Here is a 22,323-nt window from a genome sequence, read left to right as displayed (position 1 = left end):
TATGCCAGGTCCCTTGAAACAGCAAGCATGGACCGGCTCCCGGCAGAGAACCACTGAGCTACAAGATGCTATGTTTAAGGAAGTGAGGAGCTGTAACTAGTCAGCCTGTTTAACACCAGGCAAGGAGAGTAAAGTAGCAAGGGGGTTGTAAAGAGGTTCTATAGTAGGGGTCAGCACACTTTTTCTGTGAGTAGTTTAAGCTTCGCAGGCCACATACGGTATCTGCCACATATTCTTTGTTGTACTTTGTTTTACATTCCTTTAAAATTGTAAAATTCTTAGTTCAAGTGCCGTACAAATCCATGAACTGGATTTGGCCCTCTGGTCATAATTTGCCAATCACTGTTCTAAAGCATAAAAGACAAATAATATAGTTTTAATGAAGTAATGCACCCGGGAACTTGTTAGAAGCACAAGTTCTTGCACCACACTGGATCCAAGGAATTAGAAACTCTAAACGTGGGGTCTAGCTTTTAACATTTTAACAAGCCCTTCAGATGGTTCTAATGCCTATTAAAGTTTCAAAACCACTGAACTATGGTTAAGTTTCACATGGTATGCTATGCAGCATTTAGGAAGAATATAGTATACATGTGGTGATATTAAAAATCTCCAAGCACCTACTGCAAAGTAGAAAAGAAAAACAAATTGTAGAATAACAACTATCTGATAGTATTTATGAAAACAAAATAAAGTATATACTATTCTTTGATAGGTACAGATATTTGTTGATAACTGCATGGAAAAACCTCAATGAATATATACCATAATGAAAACAGTGATTTCACCTAGGAAGGAGAGTAAAATGAAGGTAATCAAGGAAGAGTTTTAGTCTTACCTGCAATGTTTTAATTTCTGTATAAGAAAATAATATGCATTACTTAATTAAAATGTTTTTTTTAAATGTTTTAAAAAGAGAATGAAATTGAGAGTAACTGTTTTTTGTTGTTGTTTTTTTTTTTAATATATTTCTTGATTGATTTCAGAGAGGAAGGGAGAAGGAGAGAGAAGTAGAAACATCAATGATAAGAGAGAATCATTGATTGGCTGCCTCCTGCACATCCCCCATTGGGGCTTGAGCCCGCAACCCAGGCATGTGCCCTTGGCCGGAATCGAACCTGGGACCCTTCAGTCCGCAGGCTGACGCTCTATCCACTGAGCCAAGCCAGCTAGGGCGAGAGTAACTGTTTTTAAGTAGGTAAAAGAGAATTCTTAAATTGGGTTACCTAAGTAATCCAAAAATTCTTAATATTTTATGAAAAATTTTACTCCATCTATATTTTTTCTGGTATAGAGGATACATCTGAAGGAAGGGTTTGTGATCCCAAGGATTGTGACTCAAACCTACTTAGGTAATTACTGAGACTCCGTGAGGAAACAGAGAAAATAAAAGATGACTAGCAGACTGGATGAGAGAAAATGTGGTTATGATTTTCACTAAGTGGGACAAAGGAAAACATTAGAAACTAGAGATCCACAAATCTAATATTGATGCTGGGCAAAAGTCCAAAACAAATTATTAAACAGACTTCAAAATACCAAAAATGGAAGATGCACCACACAGAAGTTGAGCAACAATAAAAGAAAAGCACATTTTAAAATCTGATTTTCATAATGGCAGATCAAGAAAACATTTAACATCAGTCTCTTTAAGGTGTCCCAGGGGAGTGAGAACAAGGCTAAAAACACTGCAGCACCAGAGTCCTTTGGAGAAATTCATCAGAGGTACCCCAAATTCACACACCATACCTCAGTCTCATCCCTATACTCAGGTCTTCTAGCTCCCCTCCTGAGTGGGGGGTCCTTTGTGTGTTTATGCCTCTTTGACACCCACTTATTCACCATAATGCTGCCTCTTGGATATCAGCCACATTCTGACATCTGCTACTTCAGGTGAAGAGATGGTCTGAAAACAGAATCCTGTACTTTTATATCTTCAAGACAGTCTACCAATTCCCTCAAGTTTTCTTGGCAGATGATATAGGAAAAACATAGATGGTGACAAAAAAGTTATGGAAGAATTTAGCTGAGTTATAGGTATGCATGGGATTCTCATATGGATGAAGAACCAAAGCAAAAAGTTGTGTAACAGATCAATGTCAACATAAAGAAAGGCTTCTAGTGGCATACCAAAGTCTGACTGCCATATTCAACAGTTATCAATTGAATGACAACTTATTGCACATTTATTAAACTAAAAATTTGCAAAAAAACAAACAAACAAACAAGGATTGATCACTAATATGCTGGATGTTGGAATCAAAAATTGAAATAATGTGCTACCAAAATAAAGACAATGAAATTGAACCCCAAAAATGTAAAGACCTATATTGCACTTTTTCCTTTATTTAAAAAAGTTATTGTGAACCCAATTTAATATTATATAATACAGACAGGCACACAAGGAAAATACTAAAAGATCATTTGTGGCCTATAAGGCCTAAAATACTTAATATCAGACCCGTTACAGAAAATTTTGCCAACCCCTCTCTTGACCCGTAAGTCTTTTCTCAAGAATATGTTCTATCTTTGAAATAGAACATATTCTATTAAGTAAACCTTAAGTAAACATTCTGTAATGTTAAACTTAAATTGGAACAGGGATACAGATTCACAATTCTAAAACTGCATTACATTTGTACTGGGGTTAAACAAATACACATAGGGATGGGTGGTGGGAGTCAGGTTTCTTACTGTCGGAAAGTTGGAGATTTCCCAGGAGGAAGAAGAGGGAAGGCTAGAATGAACCAATGTGCACTGGATTAGAGTCAGAGACATGAGTATGAACGCCTATGTAGCTTAAAATGGATGCAAAAGGATACAGAAACAATTACAGACCTAGTGCATGCACAGGTTAGTACCCATGCATATACTTTTAGCTCTGTTGTCTGAAAAGGCCTAAATGCACTGACACCCCCAGAGCAACAAGCACATGAGATCCTAGCTCTTGTTTTCTGATACCATTCTCCTAGGAAATCTGACTGATTCTAGGACTGGGGCAGGAAGAAATATAAGGTGAGTCTGGGGCATCTTATAGTACCAAAAGTAAGGAAGTACTCAAAAAATAAAAAAGCATGTCAAAGAAAGGGACCTAAGAGCCAAACTGAAATAGCTCCCAGTGGGCACAACTGACACAATCTGAGCCACACAATAAGTAACTAAGTATTGGCATACAACCCAAGGAAGGAAATAAATAGGCAGTAGTCCACACTGGTAGGAAAAAACTGGTTAAATAAGTAAATATGTGGGGGAAAGAGACAATTATTCCTTATAGAAGAATTCCAAGTAGTTTATGTAAATACCACCTTCTCTAGGAAATAAAGCTTAATCTTTCAACTCTCCCAAGTGTGCTCAGCATTTACTAACTTGCTTCCAAAGAATTAGCATATAAAAAGGGGTGTGAAAAAGTAATGGTAGAGTAACTTAAAAACACAATAGCATGCCTGGCCAGTGTGGCTCAGAGGTTGAGCATTGACCTATGAACCAGGAGGTCATGGTTCAATCCCCAGTTGGGGCACATGCCCAGGTGTGAGCTCCATCCTGGTTGGGGGTGTGATGCTCCTTTCTCATCATTGATGTTTCTCTCTCTCTCTCTCTCTCTCTCTCTCTCTCTCTCTCCCCCGTCCTCTCTGAAATCAATAAAATATGTATTTTTTAAAAACATGATAGCATGTACACATGATATGTGATAACAAAGGTACTTCACCTCTGTCATATTCAGCCCAAAAACCCACATCACCAGTCTAACCATAAGAAAAACATTAAAGCCGAAACCGGTTTGGCTCAGTGGATAGAGCGTCAACCTGCGGACTGAAAGGTCCCAGGTTCGATTCCGGTCAAGGGCATGTACCTGGGTTGCGGGCACATCCCCAGTAGGGGGTGTGCAGGAGGCGGCTGATCGATGTTTCTCTCTCATCGATGTTTCTAACTCTCTATCTCTCTCCCTTCCTCTCTGTAAAAAAACAATAAAATATATTTAAAAAAAAAAAGAAAAGAAAAGAAAAACATTAAAAAAAAAAAATCGAGTGACTTTCTACAAAATGCCTGACCAGTACACCTCAAAGCTGTCAAGGTCATGAGAAACAAGGAAAGACTGAGAAACTATTATGAAGACTAAATGTAATGCAGTATCTTGGAAGGGATATTAGTTTTAAAAAAAAAGTGAAATCTAAAAGTTTGGAGTTTCAAGAAATAAGTATATAAATAAAAATTTGGAGTCAATGTACCAACACTGGTTTAGCTGTCACAAATGTAGAATGTTAACAACAGAAGAAACTGGATTAGGGGTATACCTGAATTCTGGACTATCTTTGCAGCTTTCTGTAAATTAAAAAATAGTCTGAAATTTAAAGTTTACTAAAATTTTGAAATGAAAATATCAATGATCTTGTCATTTTTAAATGTTCTTCATTTAATTATTTTAAAAATTGATTTGAGAGAGAGAGGGAAGGGAAAGGGAGAGGGAGAGGAAGAGGGAGAGGGAGAGGGAGAGGGAGAGGAGAGAGAGAGAGAGAGAGAGAGAGAGAAACATCGATGACAGAGAAACAGTGATCAGCTGCCTCCTGCACACCCACCAGGGATTGAGTCCACAACTCAGGCATGTGCCCTGACCAGGAATCAAACTGGCAACCTTTTGGTGCATAGGACGATGCTCCAACTAAGTGAGTAATAATGGCCAGGCCTGATCTTGTCATTTAAATACACATGCATGCACACACATGTAACAGTATTTTCCACCTCTTTCCACAGAAAAGGTCAAGAAACAATAATACCCTCATATCAATGAGCATGTGTAACATCCAGATTTGGTCTCTAAATACCATTTCCACTTAAAAAAAAAAAAAATAGACTTCCATGGGACATGCTGACTCCAGGACTTGGAAGGGAATGTACCAGGAAGTCTGGTACATTCATGTCATGCCAGAAAATAAGCTTTTAAAGACTAATGAGGTCATGTCAAAACTACATAGCAATCAGGAACTCCCAATGCCCAAATCTGGGACAATTTAAATATCAAAAAGAATAATGACTGCAATTGACTGAAACACATGAACATTTTAAAATCATAAATACTGACACACTCAGAAAAGAAAAAGTAAAAAAAAAAAACAACATCATCAACATCAATAACAGTAACAACTCATTTATCATCAGTAATCCTTAAGCTAAAAATGGGTAATAGGAGGGAAATAACTAAGCATTTCTCCTGCTTTTCCAGTATAAACTGTATTTCAGGAGAACCAAATCATATTGGTTAATAAAGAAAAGTTCTTCTAGAAAAATGCCAGAAAACATAGATGAAATAATAAAATTAGAATATCATCTAATCATCTAATTAGATGCAACCCTCACTGAGATAACCGATTTAGGTACAAATAATTAATGAACACTAAACTTATTAAGTGAAGGGATGGCAAGAATCTGGATATTTACATTGTACCAAAGTATGTCCCCACAAAGTTCCTGCCCATCTCAAGTATATAATATTAACTTTACGATGGAGGAATCAGATGTTACCAATTTAATTCAAGAACCAACTTTAATTGCTAGTCACTAATAGTGGCAACAACTAGACAATACTTGCCACCTGATGTGATCAAATATGAATGATAATCCAACCTTTGAATCTTCTACCGGAAATACTGGAGATAAAGAAACAGTTAGCCCTGACCAGGTTGCTAAGTGGTTAGAGTGTTGTCCCAGGCACTGAAGAGTCCCAGGTTCAATTCTGGTCAGGGTACATATCCAGGTTGCGGGTTTGATTCCCGGTCAGGGCATGTACAGAGGCAACCATGCTTTCGTCTTTCTCTCTCTCTCCCTCGCCCATCCTCTCTCTCTAGAATCAATGAAGGGGAAAAAAACATATCATCAGATGAGGATTAAAACAGCCAGGCTGATGTGGCTTAGTGATTGAGCATCAACCCATGAACCAGTTCGATTCCCAGTCAGGGCACATGCCTGGGTTGCAGGCTCGATCCCCAGTGTGGGGTGTGCAGGAGGCAGCCTATCAATGATTCTGTCTCATCATTAATGTTTCTATTTTTCTCTCCCTTTCCCTTCCTCTCTGAAATCAATAAAAATATATTTTGCAAAAAAACAACAAAAGACAAGAAATGTCTTAAAATGTAGGTTAATGAAACTAAACAAAAAAATTAAGGTACATTTTACTTCCATTTGAATAATGGAAGTAGTGTTCAGTTATATAAACCGACTATATTTTGGTACAAACCATTTTAGATAGAATTCAAATAAGCACTCTGTCTTAAAATGTGAAAGTATTAAGTTGAGCGATACATACCATTCACAGGGTTGAAGGGATCGAAATGCCTTAAAAGAAGCATCCATTCCAGCAAAATCCCAAAACTTAACATCATAGTCATATCCTCCAGTCACCAAGCGGGCACCTGAGGGGTCCAGACCCAAAGCAGAAACCTGGTTTAAAAAAAAAAAAAAATTTCATTGGAGAAAGCTACTTATAGTCTATTATGACCCCACTTCCTTCCTCTAACTTCACCTCCTATCTTCGAGGCATTGGACGTATATATCAACAAGAGTTGCTACTTCTGAAAAGTGAGAATGGACAACACCTCCTTTATTATTTGATTTTGGAATTAGGAGTATAACTTCTTTTCAAATAATAAAAAGAAAATATTCTAATTTCTCAAATCGCCAGCTTTGTCCCAACTTATCTACCATGTACCCAGAATAGCTAGCTATCGTAATTCCACATGCTAAAATCAGTTGCTTTAGTATATAAGTAGAAATCTCACAAACAATTCAGTTTTTTCAATAAATAATTTAGAGGAAACCTTTCAAGACAGTTTATCACAAAATGAAGAACACATCAACCAATGTCATCCCAATAAATTTAATTAAAATAAAATTACCAAAATGAGTAATAATGGGAACTTTAAGAAATCTATTTAACAAAGTAGGACAAAGTAGAAATTATCTTGTGCACATCACTAAATGACTCAGCATATTGCCTTAAATAATTATTTTTATGAAATTCAACTAACATTATAACTGATCATAAATGGTAGGAAAGTTTCCTTTTAAGTACTAACAGTCTACAATTATTGTCCTTATACTTAAAAATATGAATATTAGTAAAATACTGTCACAATTTCAGAATAAAAATACCAGAAGTCTGATTTAATAAAATCCTATATAATAAAAGATTAATATGCAAATCAACCGAATGGAGGAACGACTGGTCACTATGACGTGCACTGACAACCAGGGGGCAGACACTCAATGCAGGAGCTGCCCCCTGGTGGTCAGTGCGCTCCCACAGGGGGAGCGCTGCTCAGCCAGAAGCCCTGAGCCAGGCTCATGGCTGGTGAGTGCAGCAGCGGTAGTGGGAGCCTTTCCCACCTCTGAGGCAGCACTAAGAATGTCTGACTGCCAGCTTAGGTCCGCATGCCCTGAGGGCTCCTAGACTGTGAGAAGGCGCAGGCTGAACTGAGGGGCCCCTCCCTGCCCCCACCCCCCAGTGCACAAATTTCATGCACTGGGCCTCTAGTGTAAATATCTATAACAATAAAAGCACAATATGCTAATTAGACCAGACGTCCTTCCAGACGACCTTCCGGACAAAGCCAGGGCTGCAAGGGAAGCCCAGGTCCCTGGTGCCAGAGGGACGCCCGGGTCCTGGGTGCCAGTGCCGGCAGCCGGGGAAAGAAAGGCCTACTCTTTCACGAATTTCATGCATTGGGCCTCTAGTAATATCAATAATTATTTAGAAATAATTTCTTAAGGCAGTAACTCTTAAACACTTTAGTTTCAAGACTACATTCTTAAAATCCATGGAGGATCCCAAAATGCAGTAGTTTATGTGAGTCATATGTATCAACATTTATCATAGTAGAAATTAAAACTAAGGCATTTTAAATTATTTATTGTGTGCTTCATTTAAAATAACATTTAATAAATATTTTTATGAAGACAGTATTTTCAAAAGCAAAAAACTTAGTGAGAATGTCACTGTTAATATCCTTGTCTATTAATTATATTATTTATGGCATTTCTGGGCCTATTTCTATTTATTGATGTTTCACACTCATATTGGATGTATTTTCTTACTTCTTTACATGTCAGGCAACTAGAAAAAGGTAGCTTAATTATAAAGAGAAAGCAAGATAATTTTATTCTTTTATTAATTCATAAGCAAATTTCATTCATTCAACTACCACTTTTTAATGGGTTTTGTAATAAGATAAAATTAGTTCATCTTAACTTTTAAATAAATATAACAATATAAAAAATAATCTATACATTTCAGTAATACAAACTTAGAACAATACAGTGACTATTTTATGTTCACTTCTTATCTCAACATTCATCTGAAAAATTAATTCAGGCTTTTACAGATATAAAAATAAAGCTAAGAGTAATGAGAAATTTTCCCACACCATAAAAAAGAAAACTGTACTTGAGTTTCATTTCTTTCTTTCACTTGTAATGTTCTTATATCAGAGAAGAAGAGGTTTTAAAGCCAACAATAACAACAATAATAATTATTCCTATCTTAAATGAAACTCAATGGCTATTTTGGCTGAAGAGAAAAATAATCTTTTCTTAATGTCTATAATGTTTGTGTTATCAGTTGGTTGTATTCTTAATACATGTTATCTTTGTAGTTCACTTTTCTTTAAGAGCCCTGTTATTGAGAGAAAAGAATCAAAATTTTTTAACTTACTGTTTTAGTGCCATGCTTTAGCGTTATCTCATGAGAATCAGGGATCTTTTGAACAGGATTCTAAAAAAAGAAAATTCCATGACATTGATGAGTACTATAACATGCCACATTCACAGGAAAGATAATTTTTAAATATTGCATCACTGATGTTTTAACACAAGCTTAAAAAAAACAGGAAATTAAAAGTGTAAGGATATCTTATTTCTGCATATCTAGATAGGTCACAATTGGTCATTTTGAGCTGATAATGAATTTATCTTAAAGCTCTTAAAACAATACCTAGATTGCATGAAACCATAAGGCCCTCTCATCATCCAAAATATTTAAAGTCTGCTTTTCATTGGTACTCTGGCATACCTTAAAGTAGTTGTGCATTTAATTTATAATAGACAACAAAATCTACACAGGGTGTGTGTGTGTGTGTGTATATATATATATATATATATGCTAAGTATACTTGTGTGAGGGCTGAGAACAGATCAAATGTTTCACTTAGAGAAGAATCTATTATGGCCTGTGCCTAATTTCGTAAGTAGTACCTTTCTAATCACTAAGGAAACCAAAACACTGTCACCAAAAGGAGGGATGAAAATTATTTCACTGATTTCAATGCAGAATGTGCCTATATATAGACAATTTCTGACATTGAAAGAAAAATCTTACAAGAACACAGAACAACGTAGTATTTACATTAGGAGTGAATTAAATGTTTAAATAAATGTTGTTTACATTTAAAATCAAAGTTGTACTGGAAATCATAAAAAGCCCATATAATTGGCACAACTAAATCATTTAAAATAGTAGCAATCCATCTTTTGGTAACATATCACTTGATGGTGACTGTTCTTTTTCCAGAACTTTTACTAATGACTCTTTGAAATATGACTTAGCGCAAAATTTGCTATAACAGTAAAATATTTTCAAGACTTTCCTGCCAGGGGACATCATAAACTACAAGACTTCAATTAAGTAATTTATTACCAGAATTCATAACAAGAGCTACAAGCATAATGGAAAAGGGAGAAATATACCAGTTTTTGTTTTGGTTTGGTTTTAAATCCAACCACAGGATTATTTCCCAGGCTCTTTGGTCTACACCCAATAACAACAATGATAGCAAACATATCTGGAATAACATGAGCAATTCCATCTGACGTACATCCTTGTAATGTTTTCAAAAGACTTGCAAATCAGAAATTTCTGGGGTACAGATGTTGTAAGTTTAAAAAGCAATTTCATTTTTTATATATGGTATATATGTTTTACTGTACACCATATATAGTGTGGTACTATAACCCGTAGTAAAAGTCTACCTAGTCACACAGGTCTGCCACAAGCGGCTAGGAGTTAGAGCCAACCAGGAGCTTGAAATGAGTGCTTTCTACCAGTGCAGTCCCCATGTCTTAAATATTGCAGGAAGAAAAGATAATTTCCTATATAATTATTTTTTAAATATATTTTTATTGATTTCAGAGAGGAAGGAAGAAAGAGATAGAAATATCAATGATGAGAGGGACTCATTGACTGGCTGCCTCCTGCATGCCCCACACTGCGGATCGAGTCACAACTCAGGCATGTGCCCTGACCAGGGATCAAACTGTAATCTCCTAGTTCCGTGGTCGGCAAACTGCGGCTCGCGAGCCACATGTGGCTCTTTGGCCCCTTGAGTGTGGCTCTTCCTAAGCCTTAGGAGTACCCTAATTAAGTTAATAACAATGTACCTACCTATATAGTTTAAGTTTAAAAAATTTGGCTTTTAAAAGAAATTTCAATCATTGTACTGTTGATATTTGGTTCTGTTGACTAATGAGTTTGCCGACCTCTGTCCTAGTTCATAGGTCAACGCTCAACCACTAAGCCATGCCAGCTGGGCCCTATTCTAATTCTCATAATTGGTTCCAATCCTTCAATTAGTAGTATTACCATACCACCTTTAAATTACCTTCAAGCTATTCAATGCCACATGGCAAGCTGCAAATCTTGGGGAATATTTCTCAGTAACATGACTTACGAATACATGGTTAAATAACTTTTTATACTTGTGTGAGGGCTGAGAAACTTAAAAAAGGATAGTTCATTCTTATATTTTATAAGAAACTAGTGGCCCAGTGCACGGATTCATGCACATTGAAAGGAAATCAATTAAAGAAATATTTTAGTATCACTATTCGCCCTTTCTCTATAATAGAAGTGTCAACCAAATTCATGATCGACAATGACAGATCAAAACACACGTGTGTGATTGGTGCCAGTGAGAGCTTTATATATATAGATAAACTTGCTTAATTAGACCCGCTTTCTGATTTAGCTAAACTTTTTCCAGCCCAGTGAAGCACCCCAACTTCTCTTTCAGGTAATTGTAAAAAACACAGCAATAAATATCAACACAAAGCAGATTATTGTAGATCACGCAGGGAGAACAAAGGGTGAAATATTTAACTGTAGCAGTGTTTGACTATATTCTGTGCAGTGAGAAAACCTTAAGTCATTTTCAAGTTCCACCATTTCTTACTTCTTTTCAGTCGGGTCAAGTTTCTAAACTTTCTACATCTCCTTTTTCCGGCTAATGAAAAGAAAATAGGATTCTACAGAGTCTCCTTTCTACCTACTCAAGGACTTCTGTGAGGATCAAATGAGATGAAGCACAGGAAAACGCTTCACAGACATTTGGTTAAAGTGTAAAATGTTTGCACCTGGTTATAAAGCAAGTTGTGTTCCTGGGCTAAAGGAACTCCAAGGAGGATAGTCGCTAGAGAGAGGAAGCTGGGCATTGCTACTTGACATCATTACCTGGCGCCCACAGCCACCCTTTATGGGTTGGGCTGGGCTGTGGGCCGCATTTTGTGCCATGGGGTCTCGGAAGCATTGGCTGATTTGGTGGGGTGTCACTCCGGGTGGTGGCAGGGCCTGTGTCCCACTTGAGGGAAGCCGAGTGTTGCTTTGTGGGCACCAGGTCCATATGCCATTTATTGTTAAATGGCCTGTTGCTAGGAAGAGGAGGCTGAACGTTGCTACATGATGTCATTACCCAGCGCCCACAGCCCCCGTTTCCAGGCTGGGCTGTGGGCCATATTTTGCGCAGCGTTGGCTGCAATTTGGTGAGCGGGGTGGTAGCGGGGCCTGTGTCCCACTTGGGGGAAGCCAAGTATTGCTTTGTTGGCACCAGGTCCACAGTGCTGCTTCTTTGTAAATGGCCAGTGTGCATCAAAGCAGCTCCTACATTGAGCGTCTTCCCCCTGGTGGTCAGTATGCATCACAGCAACCGGTTGGATGGACACTTAGCATAGTAGCCTTTTATATAGAGAGACTAGTGGCCCGGTGCACGAAATTCATGCACAGGGGGCGGGGTTCCCTCAGTCCAGCCTGCACCCTCTCCAACTGGGGACCCCTTGGGGGATGTCCAAATGCCGGTTTAGGCCTAATCCCACAGACAGTCGGACATCCCTCTCACAATCTGGGACCACTGGCTCCTAACCACTCACCTGCCTGCCTGCCTGATCTCCCCTAACTGCCTCTGCCTGCCTGCCTGATTGCCCCTAACCCCTCTGCCTGCCTACCTGATTGCCCCTAACCTCTCTGCCCACCTCCCTGATCACCCCTAACTGCCCTCCCCTGCTAGCCTGATCTCGCCCCCAGCTGCTCTCCCTGCAGGCCTAATCTTCCCCTCAACTGCCTCTACCTGCCTGATCACCCCTAACTGCCCTCCCCTGCCGGCCTGATCTCGCCCCCAAATGCCCTCCCCTGCTGGCCTGATCTCACCCCCAACTGCCCTCCCCTGCCAGCCTGATCGCCCCCAACTGCCCTCCCCTGCCAGCCTGATCTTGCCCCCAACTGCCTCCCCCTGCCGGCCTGGTTGCCCCCAACTGCCCTCTCCTGCCAGCCTGATCACCCCTAACTACTTCTGCCTCAGCCCCCATCACCAAGGAAGTTGGACATCAGGAAGATGGCCAGTTGACCCAGTCTAATTAGCATATCACCCTTTTATTAGTATAGACAGATTATATAGGATAGTATTGCTTAAATTGGGGGGGAGCCTTTTTCAGCAGGAGAAGATGCTCTTGTCAGACAAAAATACATAACCCCTATATCTGGACTGATAGCCAGCCATATGCACTATACTGCCAAACCAGTCATTAAAAAATTGAACTGCTTTCTTACACCTTACACCAAACAGCTGTTGCCCTTAAAACCCCTCCTCAGCCCCCACCTTAGGTTCTGCCTTCGCAGTTCACCCAGATTTGGTTCTAATTGGTCGGTTTCTATGCCAGTCAGTATCAAAAGTTCTGCCTCCTAGGCAGCCATTGGTTCCTCACAGTTCACCCAGATTTGGTTCTGATTGGTCGGTTTCTATGCTAGTCAGTGTCTCCGGGCCTATTTCTGGGCCTGATCAGAGAGGCGGGGCTGATCAGCAGCCCCCGCGGAGGCCTGGAGAGAAAGAGGCGCAGCTACCGGCCAGGCCCGGAGAGAAAGAGAGAGGGAAGGGCTGATCAACAGCTGCCACGGAGGCTACAGATCAGACCCTGCTTCTCTCTTCAGACCTGATCCACAGCCCCCTAGGTAGTCAGTGCTGGGTCGCCACACCTGCAGCAGCGGCAGTCAGTGCTGACTTCCAGTTGGTCGAGCCTTCGGTCATTTTGGATGTTACGGACCCTGGGATTTTATATATTAGGATTATATTATTGTTTTTAAACTGCATGACATTATCAATAAACACAAACAAGACAATTTTCTGTTTACCACACAACAATGGGCAGTAATAAGCCAACAGGATTTATATCAAAGGACACATTTATTTTCAGCAGCTACCATGACATGCCTTATCATTTCCTTATACCCTAAACATTTCTTTTATTTTACTTTCTTTTTCAATTACTAACAGTTTACTTTCAACATTATTTTGTATTGGTTTCAGGTGTACTGCATGATGGTTAGACAATCAGATACTTTACAAAGTATTCCCCTGATACTTCCTGTACCCACCTGGCACCATACATAGTTATTCCAATACTAGTGGCCTGGTGCACGAAATTCGTGCACGGGAGTGGGGGGTGCCCGGCCTGCACCCTCTCGCAATCCTGGATCGCTGGCTCCTAACTGCTCACCTGCCTGCCTGCCTGATCGCCCCTAACCACTCTGCATGCCAGCCTGCTAACCCCCAACTGCCCCCCCACCGGCCTTCTCACCCCCAACTGCCCCCCATTGCTGGCCTGATTGCCCCCAAGTGCCCCCCCACCAGCCTGCTCACCCCCAACTGCACCCCCCTGCTGGCCTGATCACCCCCAACTGCCCCCCCGCCAGTCTGCTCACCCCCTACTGCCCCCCCTGCCAGCCTGTTCACCCCCTACTGTCCCCCCGCCAGTCTGCTCGGCCCCAACTGCCCCCCCCTACCAGCCTGCTCGCTCCCAACTACCCCCCAGCCAACATGCTTACCCCAAACTGTCCGTCCCCCTAGCCTGATCACACCCAACTGCCACCTACTGCCAGCCTGCTCACCTCCTATTGCCACCCCCTGCCAGCCTGCTTGGCACCAACTGATACCCTCCCCCTGCTGGCCTGTTCACCCCTAACTGCCCCCCTAACGACCTGATCACCCCCAACTGCCCTCCCCTCTGCCTCAGCCCTTCCACTATGGCTTTGTCTGGGCAGTGGCCATGGAGCTAGCTGGGGCGACCAAAGAAGCCAAGCCTCCCGCCCACTCTGCCGGCTCCGTGGCTCCAGCCAGCGCCTCCATCTCTGTCACGTCAATTTGCATATTCCCTCCTTATTGGCTGTGGGCACTGCCATCTTTACCGCAAAGTGATGGTTAATTTGCATATTACTCTTTTATTAGATAGGATTGTTACTATATTCCCTATGCTGTGCTTTACATCCCTATGACTATTTTGTACCGTCCAATTAGTGCTTCTTAATACATTCACCTCTTTCACCCAGTCCCCCAACTCCCTTCCTCTCTGGTAACCACCCTAAAGTTTTATATTTCTTACTAGAGGCCCAGTGCACGACATTCATGCACTCAGGAGGGGGGGGGGGTGTCCCTCAGCCTGGCCTGCGCCCTTTAGCAGTCTGGGATCCCTCGGGGAATGTCCAACTCACAGGGAGTGGGCCTAAGCCACAGTCGGACATCCTTAGTGCTGCTGAAGAGGCAGGAGAGATTCCCACCACCGCTGCTGCGCTCGCCAGCCTTCAGCCCAGCTTGTGGCTGAGCAGCACTCACCCTGTGGGAGTGTACTGACCAGAAGGGAGCAGCTCCTGCATTGAGTGTCTGCCCCCTGGTGGTCAGTACACGTCATAATGACCAGTCATTTTGCCACTCAGTCGATTTGCATATTACCCTTTTATTATACAGGATAAGCTTACTAGAGGGCTGGTGCACAACATTCGTGCACTGGGGGCGGGGGGAGTCCTCAGCCCAGCCTGTGCCCTCTCGCAATCCAGGACCCCTCGGGGGATGTCTGCCAAGGAGTCCTTAGCACTGCCGCGAAGGCGGGAGAGGCTACCGCCACCACCGCTGTGCTCGCCAGCTGTGAGCCCAGCTTCTGGCTGAGTGGCGCCTGTGGGAGTGCACTGACCACCAGGGGGCAGCTCCTGCGTTGAGTGTCTGCCCCCTGGTAGTCAGTGCACATATTAGAGACCGGTCATCCCACCGTTTGGTTGATTTGCATATTAGGGTTTTATTATATAGGATTTTTATTACTTGAAATCTAAACCGAACTATGTGATTAACTGTGTAGAACCTGAGCATTTTCACTTATAAAAGTGAAAGAGTCGCCGAAACCGGTTTGGCTCAGTGGATAGAGCGTCGGCCTGCGGACTGAAAGGTCCCAGGTTCGATTCCGGTCAAGGGCATGTACCTGGGTTGCAGGCATATCCCCAGCGGGGGATGTGCAGGAGGCAGCTGATCGATGTTTCTCTCTCATCGATGTTTCTAACTCTCTATCTCTCTCCCTTCCTCTCTGTAAAAAATCAATAAAATATATTTAAAAAAAAATAAAATAAATAAAAGTGAGTCAGGCTAGGTAATTCATGACATTCTATGATGGCGTGGTTTACCTTAAGCGTATTCACATCTGGAACTATGAACACTACCCTAGATCCTTCCATGTGGTACATCTTCTTCACTTCCCTCCACATTGCTCATTACCATGATGTTACTTTTTCACTGGCTCTCCACTGCCTTTAGTAACAATAACTTTTCACAATATTCACATTTTGTTTTAGACACTTTCTATAACATATGACTTATGAGTCCAGGTTAAGTTTATAAAATTAATGTTTTTAAGAAGTTTCTGATCAAAGAGTACAAACTTTCAGTTATAATATGAATTAAGTTCTGGAGATCTAATGTTCATCTTGATGACTATAGTTAATAATACTGTCCCTTCTGTCCCTTGTCACAAGTTTAAAAACCTCACAGCTTGTATAATGTAACCATTTGGGGTCTGCTTTTAACTTGGACTAGTGTAACTCCTTCATGCAATAAACTGAAATTTAAAAAATAAAATAAAAAAATAATACTGCATTACATAGTTGAAATTTGCTAAGATAATAGAATTTGAGTGGTCTCATTACACCCAAAAAAAGAAAAGCTAACTATGTGAGGTGATTAATATGTTAATTAACTTGATTGTGGTGACTATTTTATTTTATTTATTTTTTTTTTAAATATATTTTATTGATTTTTTACAGAGAGGAAGGGAGAGAGATAGAGAGCTAGAAACATCGATGAGAGAGAAACATCGATCAGCTGCCTCCTGCACATCTCCTACTGGGGATGTGCCTGCAACCCAGGTACATGCCCTTGACCGGAATCGAACCCGGGACCCTTCAGTCCGCAGGCTGAGGCTCTATCCACTGAGCCAAACCGGTTTCGGCGATTGTGGTGACTATTTTACAAGGTGCTCATATATCAGACCATCACGTTGTATAACTTAAACACATACAACTTTTATTTGTAAATTATACTTCAATAAAGCTGGAAAATAAAAACATTATCATTAAAAAACAAAAAGTTTCATATATAATTAAAAGTAGATAAACTTTTCTTATAACATACTATTCTCTAAAGCACCTAGCAATATTCCTATGATTTGCAGTGACATCTGTTTTTCACTCATTACTTATTAAAGTACGTAAGAGTCCACCCTTACTCAAAGCATTAACCATTCCAGGTAGGAATGAAAGAACAGAGGGGTTCAGCTTGCCAGGAAAGGGGGGTGGCTGGCGATAACAGAATTAAGGAGGAGCAACTTGGCTTTTTAGGACCCCTACACTGAAACTCCTCCCTCCCCCTCCTTCATCCCCATCTAAAGAGAATGCTTTCTTTTATACCTTTTACAACTATAAAGGAAGAAGAAGAATTTCACCTGCTCAGACTGGGTCCCTGAGGGTTACCATTTGACCTAGTCCTAAAAAAATCCCCAACTCTATAGTGTTGGTAGCAAAGATTTACACATTCTCACATCTTCCCAACTTGAACTAATTATCCCTTGAAAGCCTGAAGTCCTTAGCCTCTGTCTACAAAGAAAAAGTGTTTGTTAGAATATTTCATTTGGGAAACAAAGCGCCTTTTAATAGTTGAGCAAAGATTAATACAAGCCTCTCAGCTTGCTATCTCCAGAGTTCTCACGGGAGCTAAAAATGTACTCAAATGCCCTGCAACTCAAAGTGCAGTCAACAGAGCAGCACTAGGAACATCACCCAGGAACCTGTAAGAAGTTCTGAATCTCAAGCCTCTCCCCAGACCTTCTCAATCCGAATATGCTTTCGCACAATGTCCCCAAAGATCTATCTGCATGCGCATTAAAGTGTGAGAACAAAGGCTTTCTGAGGTTGTCAATTCACTGCAACACAAGTGCACAGTCTGACTACAGCGTGGTACTACTGCTGAGCTACATTATAGAAACATCTTAAGATACTGTCCATAACCTAAAAAATGATATTCCACTGGAAAACCTTGGAAGTGAATATTAGCAAAATTCTTACTCTATAATCCAATTTTCCAAAACTGACAAGTAACATGGGATATTCCAATTCACACACCCTTCATTCAACAGCTACTCAAAAAAAAAACAACTCTTACTGCGTTAAAGAGACAGGGCAAGAAGAAGAGGACAAGAATTTGGATTCTGTCTCTGACTAGTGGCAAGAATGAAAAATCCCTTCTTCTTGGAGCCTCTACTTTCTTCCATCTACGGGATATAAATAATAATAGTAACAGCATATACATGCCAGGCACTTTTCAAACAGTGAATAAACTTTTAGTATAATGCCCCACTGGAGTGGCTCAGTGGTAGAATGTCTTCCTGTGCACCAAAAAGCTGCCAGGTTAGTTTCCAGTGTGGGGCATGCAGGAGGCAGCTGATTGATGATTCTCTCTCATCATTGATGTTTCTATCTCTCTCTCCTTCTTTCCTCTCTGAAATTAATAAAAAATATGTTTTTAAAAAAAGAGAAAGAAAGGCTCCGTGAGGGAACATACAGAGTTGTTAAAACAGAAAGGTCAGTGTGAACAGAGAAGAGTGAAGGGAATGAAGTCAGAGAAATCTGAAGAGCCAAGTCATGCAGGGCTTTAGAGGTCAAGGCAAGAAACTTTGATTTCTTAATAACGTGACTGGAAGAAATGGGAGGGTTTACTAACAGAAACATGACAAGGGAAGCAAGGAAGTAACAAGAGCTGGTACATGTTGTTAAAAGACTGGATTACTCTGGTGATCAGAAAAATAAACCTCTTATCTACCTCATAGACTTAAATCTTAAATTATAAAGAGGCTACCCTTAATATTACTGCAATTAAGCCTTATCCTATGCAGGAATCTGTTACTGATCTAAAAAGCTTAAAGACAAAATCAAAAATGAAAAAAAAGCAAACACCTAGAAATATCTTTATGTTACTATCAAACTATCAAATATAAAGAATTTTTCTGCACTCTTCTTTTTCCCCCCAGTAATTATTCTAGCATTAATCGCAACCTAAACATCACTTGTTTCAATTTGTAGCACATCCTGTTTTAAGATTCTTTTTTTTTTCTTCCACTGTAGACAGGAGACAGTTGAAAAAAAGTGGATTCCTGACAAAGCTAAAATGCCTCTATTGCCCCCTAGTGTCCATCGTAAAGAATGAATACCCTCACATGACAATTTGAAAATGGTAAGGAATACTCACTGGATTTTGGAATAGAACTTCTAGCATCCTCTGCTGACAGAATCGTGCACATGTAATTAAATTTCTTTGTTTTAAAGAACATTGATTTTCTCTGAAGTTAAAATCACAATGTTTTTAAATTTTTTTCTTTCCAATAAGCTATAGTTAAATTAAAATTAGTCATTAATCAAATACTGTTAATGATGATGAAAACAATGATAAAACCTAGCAATTTAGAGTGCTTAGTATGGGTCAATCCCTACATTTAGTGTTGACATGAATATTCTCATTCTCATATCAACTCCTGGGAACTAAGAATAGAGGGGTTTTTTTTCCATTTTTTACTCTTAACCCGTCCCCATGCCTGAGGGAAAGAAACTGACTGATACAGGTGGTTGGCAATGACCAAGGCCAAAGGGATGAGGAGCCTCGGGCCAGAAGTCACAGAAGTGCAGTGGTGGCCCCAACTTGGACTCCCCACCACAGAACGTGCCAGCCAGGGAGTCAGAGAAAGTTCATGGAAAACAGGTGCTCACAACTAAAAAGTCACTGTTACATCTAGTCTTTAGTTACAGTCATAAAAATTCAACTTTCAGCTTTCTGTAGTACTGGGAAACAGGATAGCAAGGATAATGAAAATCCTCAATAATCCCAAAGTCTCCATTTAATTATAAGTTACAACCTTCTCTACCTTAAAAAAAAAAACCACACAGAATTATGTAGAAGTAATAAATATGATTTAACAATGATTTTTCACCACTTTTCTCTGACCCTACTCACTTAAATTTTTATTCACTTATTAAATTCAGAGAAAAAAATAGTAAACCTTCAACTATTAAATACTTCGAGTTATTTAATAGTTGGTGTAGTTTGACAAAGTTCAATAATGATTTGCATATGATTTTCATTTGTATTATATTTGAAAGAACAATTTTATTAATAGTATTGTATGTAAGTCAATTGGAATAAAGTAAGAATGAGTGAAAAGCAAGTTTGTCATCAAAAGAAATCATGATATACATTAACATTTCCAAACCAAGGACTTCAACACTAACACTAATCCAACTACTAACCAACAACTGAAGTTAAATGCATATAAAAACACACAAAGCCGAAACCGGTTTGGCTCAGTGGATAGAGCATCGACTTGCGGACTGAAAGGTCCCAGGTTCGATTCTGGTCAAGGGCATGTACCTGGGTTGCGGGCACATCCCCAGTAGGGGATGTGCAGGAGGCAGCTGATCGATGTTTCTCTCTCATCGGTGTTTCTAACTCTCTATCTCTCTCCATTCCTCTCTGTAAAAAATCAATAAAATATATTAAAACACACACACACACACACACACACACACACACAAATAAGGCCCTAGCTGCATAGCTCAGTTGGTTAGAGCATCATCCTGACATCAGGGTTGCAGGTTCAATCCCCAGTCTGAGCACATACAAGAATCAACCAATGAATGCATAAATAATTGAAACAACAAATGGATGTTTCTCTCTGTGTGTCTATTTCTCATCAATAAATAAAAACAAAAAATCATAATCAAGCATTATAACTCTTAACGTAACTACTAATTATGTTCTTTTGGAAAACTGATATTTTCCTCCCAATTCTAGTGCTATCAAAAACTCATGTTTAAAAAGTTATGTTACGCCAAAACCAGTTTGGCTCAGTGGATAGAGCGTCAGCCTGCGGACTGAAGGGTCCCAGGTTCGATTCCGGTCAAGGGCATGTACCTGAGTTGCAGGCACATCCCCAGTAGGAGATGTGCAAGAGGCGGCTGATTGATGTTTCTCTTTCATCGATGTTTCTAACTCTCTCTCTCACTTCCTCTCTGTAAAAAATCAATAAAATATATTTGTAAAAAAAAAGTTATGTTACTATTCTGCTCACGGTGATACTGCAGAGAAATTATTCTTCATCACTGCTCAACAAAATCATTGTATATGCTTAATGCTTAATCACCACTTGTATTATTTCATTTCATTTTTTCCAGTTTCTTTGCATTATAGTGTCTCTGTTACTGGTTTTGTGTGTGTGTTTTTTTTTAATTTTTAATATATTTTATTGATTTTCTACAGAGAGGAAGGGAGAGGGATAGAGAGTTAGAAACATCGATCAGCTGCCCCCTGCACACTCCCCACCGGGGACGTGCCCGCAACCAAGACACATGCCCCTGACCGGAATCGAACCCGGGACCCCTGAGTCCGCAGGCCGACGCTCTATCCGCTGAGCCAAACGAGCCAGGGCTGTTACTGGTTTTTAAGAGCTTGTTTATGACTAAAGATGTTAACCATTTCTTCTGCATTGCAAATGAAATACCATGTTTTTTGTTACTATTTTACTCTAGTGTTTTACTTTTTGGTTGTATCAAACTTGTATATTAAATATAATCATGATCTGTTTTTAAAGAAAGTTATGTTACTGGGAGGGGGCATAAAGAACTATTTTTATGTGATGGAAATGTCCTATATCTTGTGCATATAATTGTCAAAAACTCATCAAACTGAACCCTTAAAGTACTGTACACATTGCATTTAAATTGCATCTCAATAAAAACCATCACATTTTTCAAAAATTTTTGTGAGACTGCTAAAGAAGAGAAAACTACAACTACTCTTGGTCTCATTTGGCAGGTAGGTTCATAAGCAGTTATACTTTATACAATTAAATTAACTAATTAATGTAACTGGACTGTGGGGCAGCTCTCATAATTATTAAACCACTATCTAACGAAAGTATAAGCTTAGGGTAAGGCACATAGAATGGTCCTTACAGAAATAGGTGTCTAGTTACCTTTCTATGCTCACATTTCCTCGGTTCACACTTCCATCCCACTTCCCTTTTCCATTTAAAAACTGGGGATTCATATGTCACAAAGAGAAAACACTCTCAAAGGTCATAAAATAAACTTTTCAATTATAAAAACCAAATATGCTCCATTCCACTTGACAAATATTTACTCTGTACGTACTATATAAAAAACACTGCACTAGAAGTTATAAGTTTTTCAAAGTTACTATATCATTTATATACAAAGTTACTATATCATTTCTTTTCTTTTTTTTTTAGAGAGGGGAAGAGAGAGGGAGAGATAGAAACATCAATGATGAGAGAGAATCATTGATTGGCTGCCTATTGCACGCCCCCTACTGGGGATGGAGCCTGCAACCAGGGCATATGCCCCCGACTAGAATAGAACCCAGGACCCTTCAGTCCACAGGCCGACGCTCTATCCACTGAGCCAAACCCGGTAGGGCCAAGTCCCTATATTTGAGGTCATCACATATGACTGCAAAGGGGAGGCAGAGGAGTTAAGACAAGCACACAAGTAATGATTTAACAAGGACAATGGTTTAAGTTTGCTATGGAAGGCAGAAACAGGCCTGAGAAGTAACACATGCAGCTGGCAACTGGAAAGGCTGCCTGGAGGAAATCACATTTGAAAAGGCCCCTAAAGGCTGAACAGAATTTTAACAA

General features: G+C 40.0%; 1 protein-coding gene across 3 annotated transcripts in view; it reads right to left on the bottom strand.

The window, feature by feature from the left end:
- Positions 1–22,323, bottom strand: part of WDR70 (WD repeat domain 70) — a 203,020-nt gene that overhangs the window by 161,441 nt on the left and 19,256 nt on the right. For all 3 annotated transcript variants that reach the window (XR_004967437.1, XR_004967436.1, XM_036308389.1), the window contains 2 exons: positions 8,702–8,761; positions 6,299–6,432 (listed from right to left, as the gene is read on the bottom strand). Coding sequence is in view for 1 of the 3 variants with exons in the window: in XM_036308389.1 (XP_036164282.1) it covers positions 6,299–6,432; positions 8,702–8,761 (194 nt within the window). In the remaining 2 variants the exon portion in view is untranslated. The remainder of the gene's footprint in view (positions 1–6,298; positions 6,433–8,701; positions 8,762–22,323) is intronic.

Source organism: Myotis myotis, unplaced genomic scaffold (genome assembly GCF_014108235.1).
Source record: "Myotis myotis isolate mMyoMyo1 unplaced genomic scaffold, mMyoMyo1.p scaffold_m19_p_5, whole genome shotgun sequence".
Taxonomy (NCBI): Eukaryota; Metazoa; Chordata; class Mammalia; order Chiroptera; family Vespertilionidae; genus Myotis; species Myotis myotis.
Note: the sequence above shows the minus strand (reverse complement) of the source record. Positions and strands in the feature narration are given on the sequence as shown.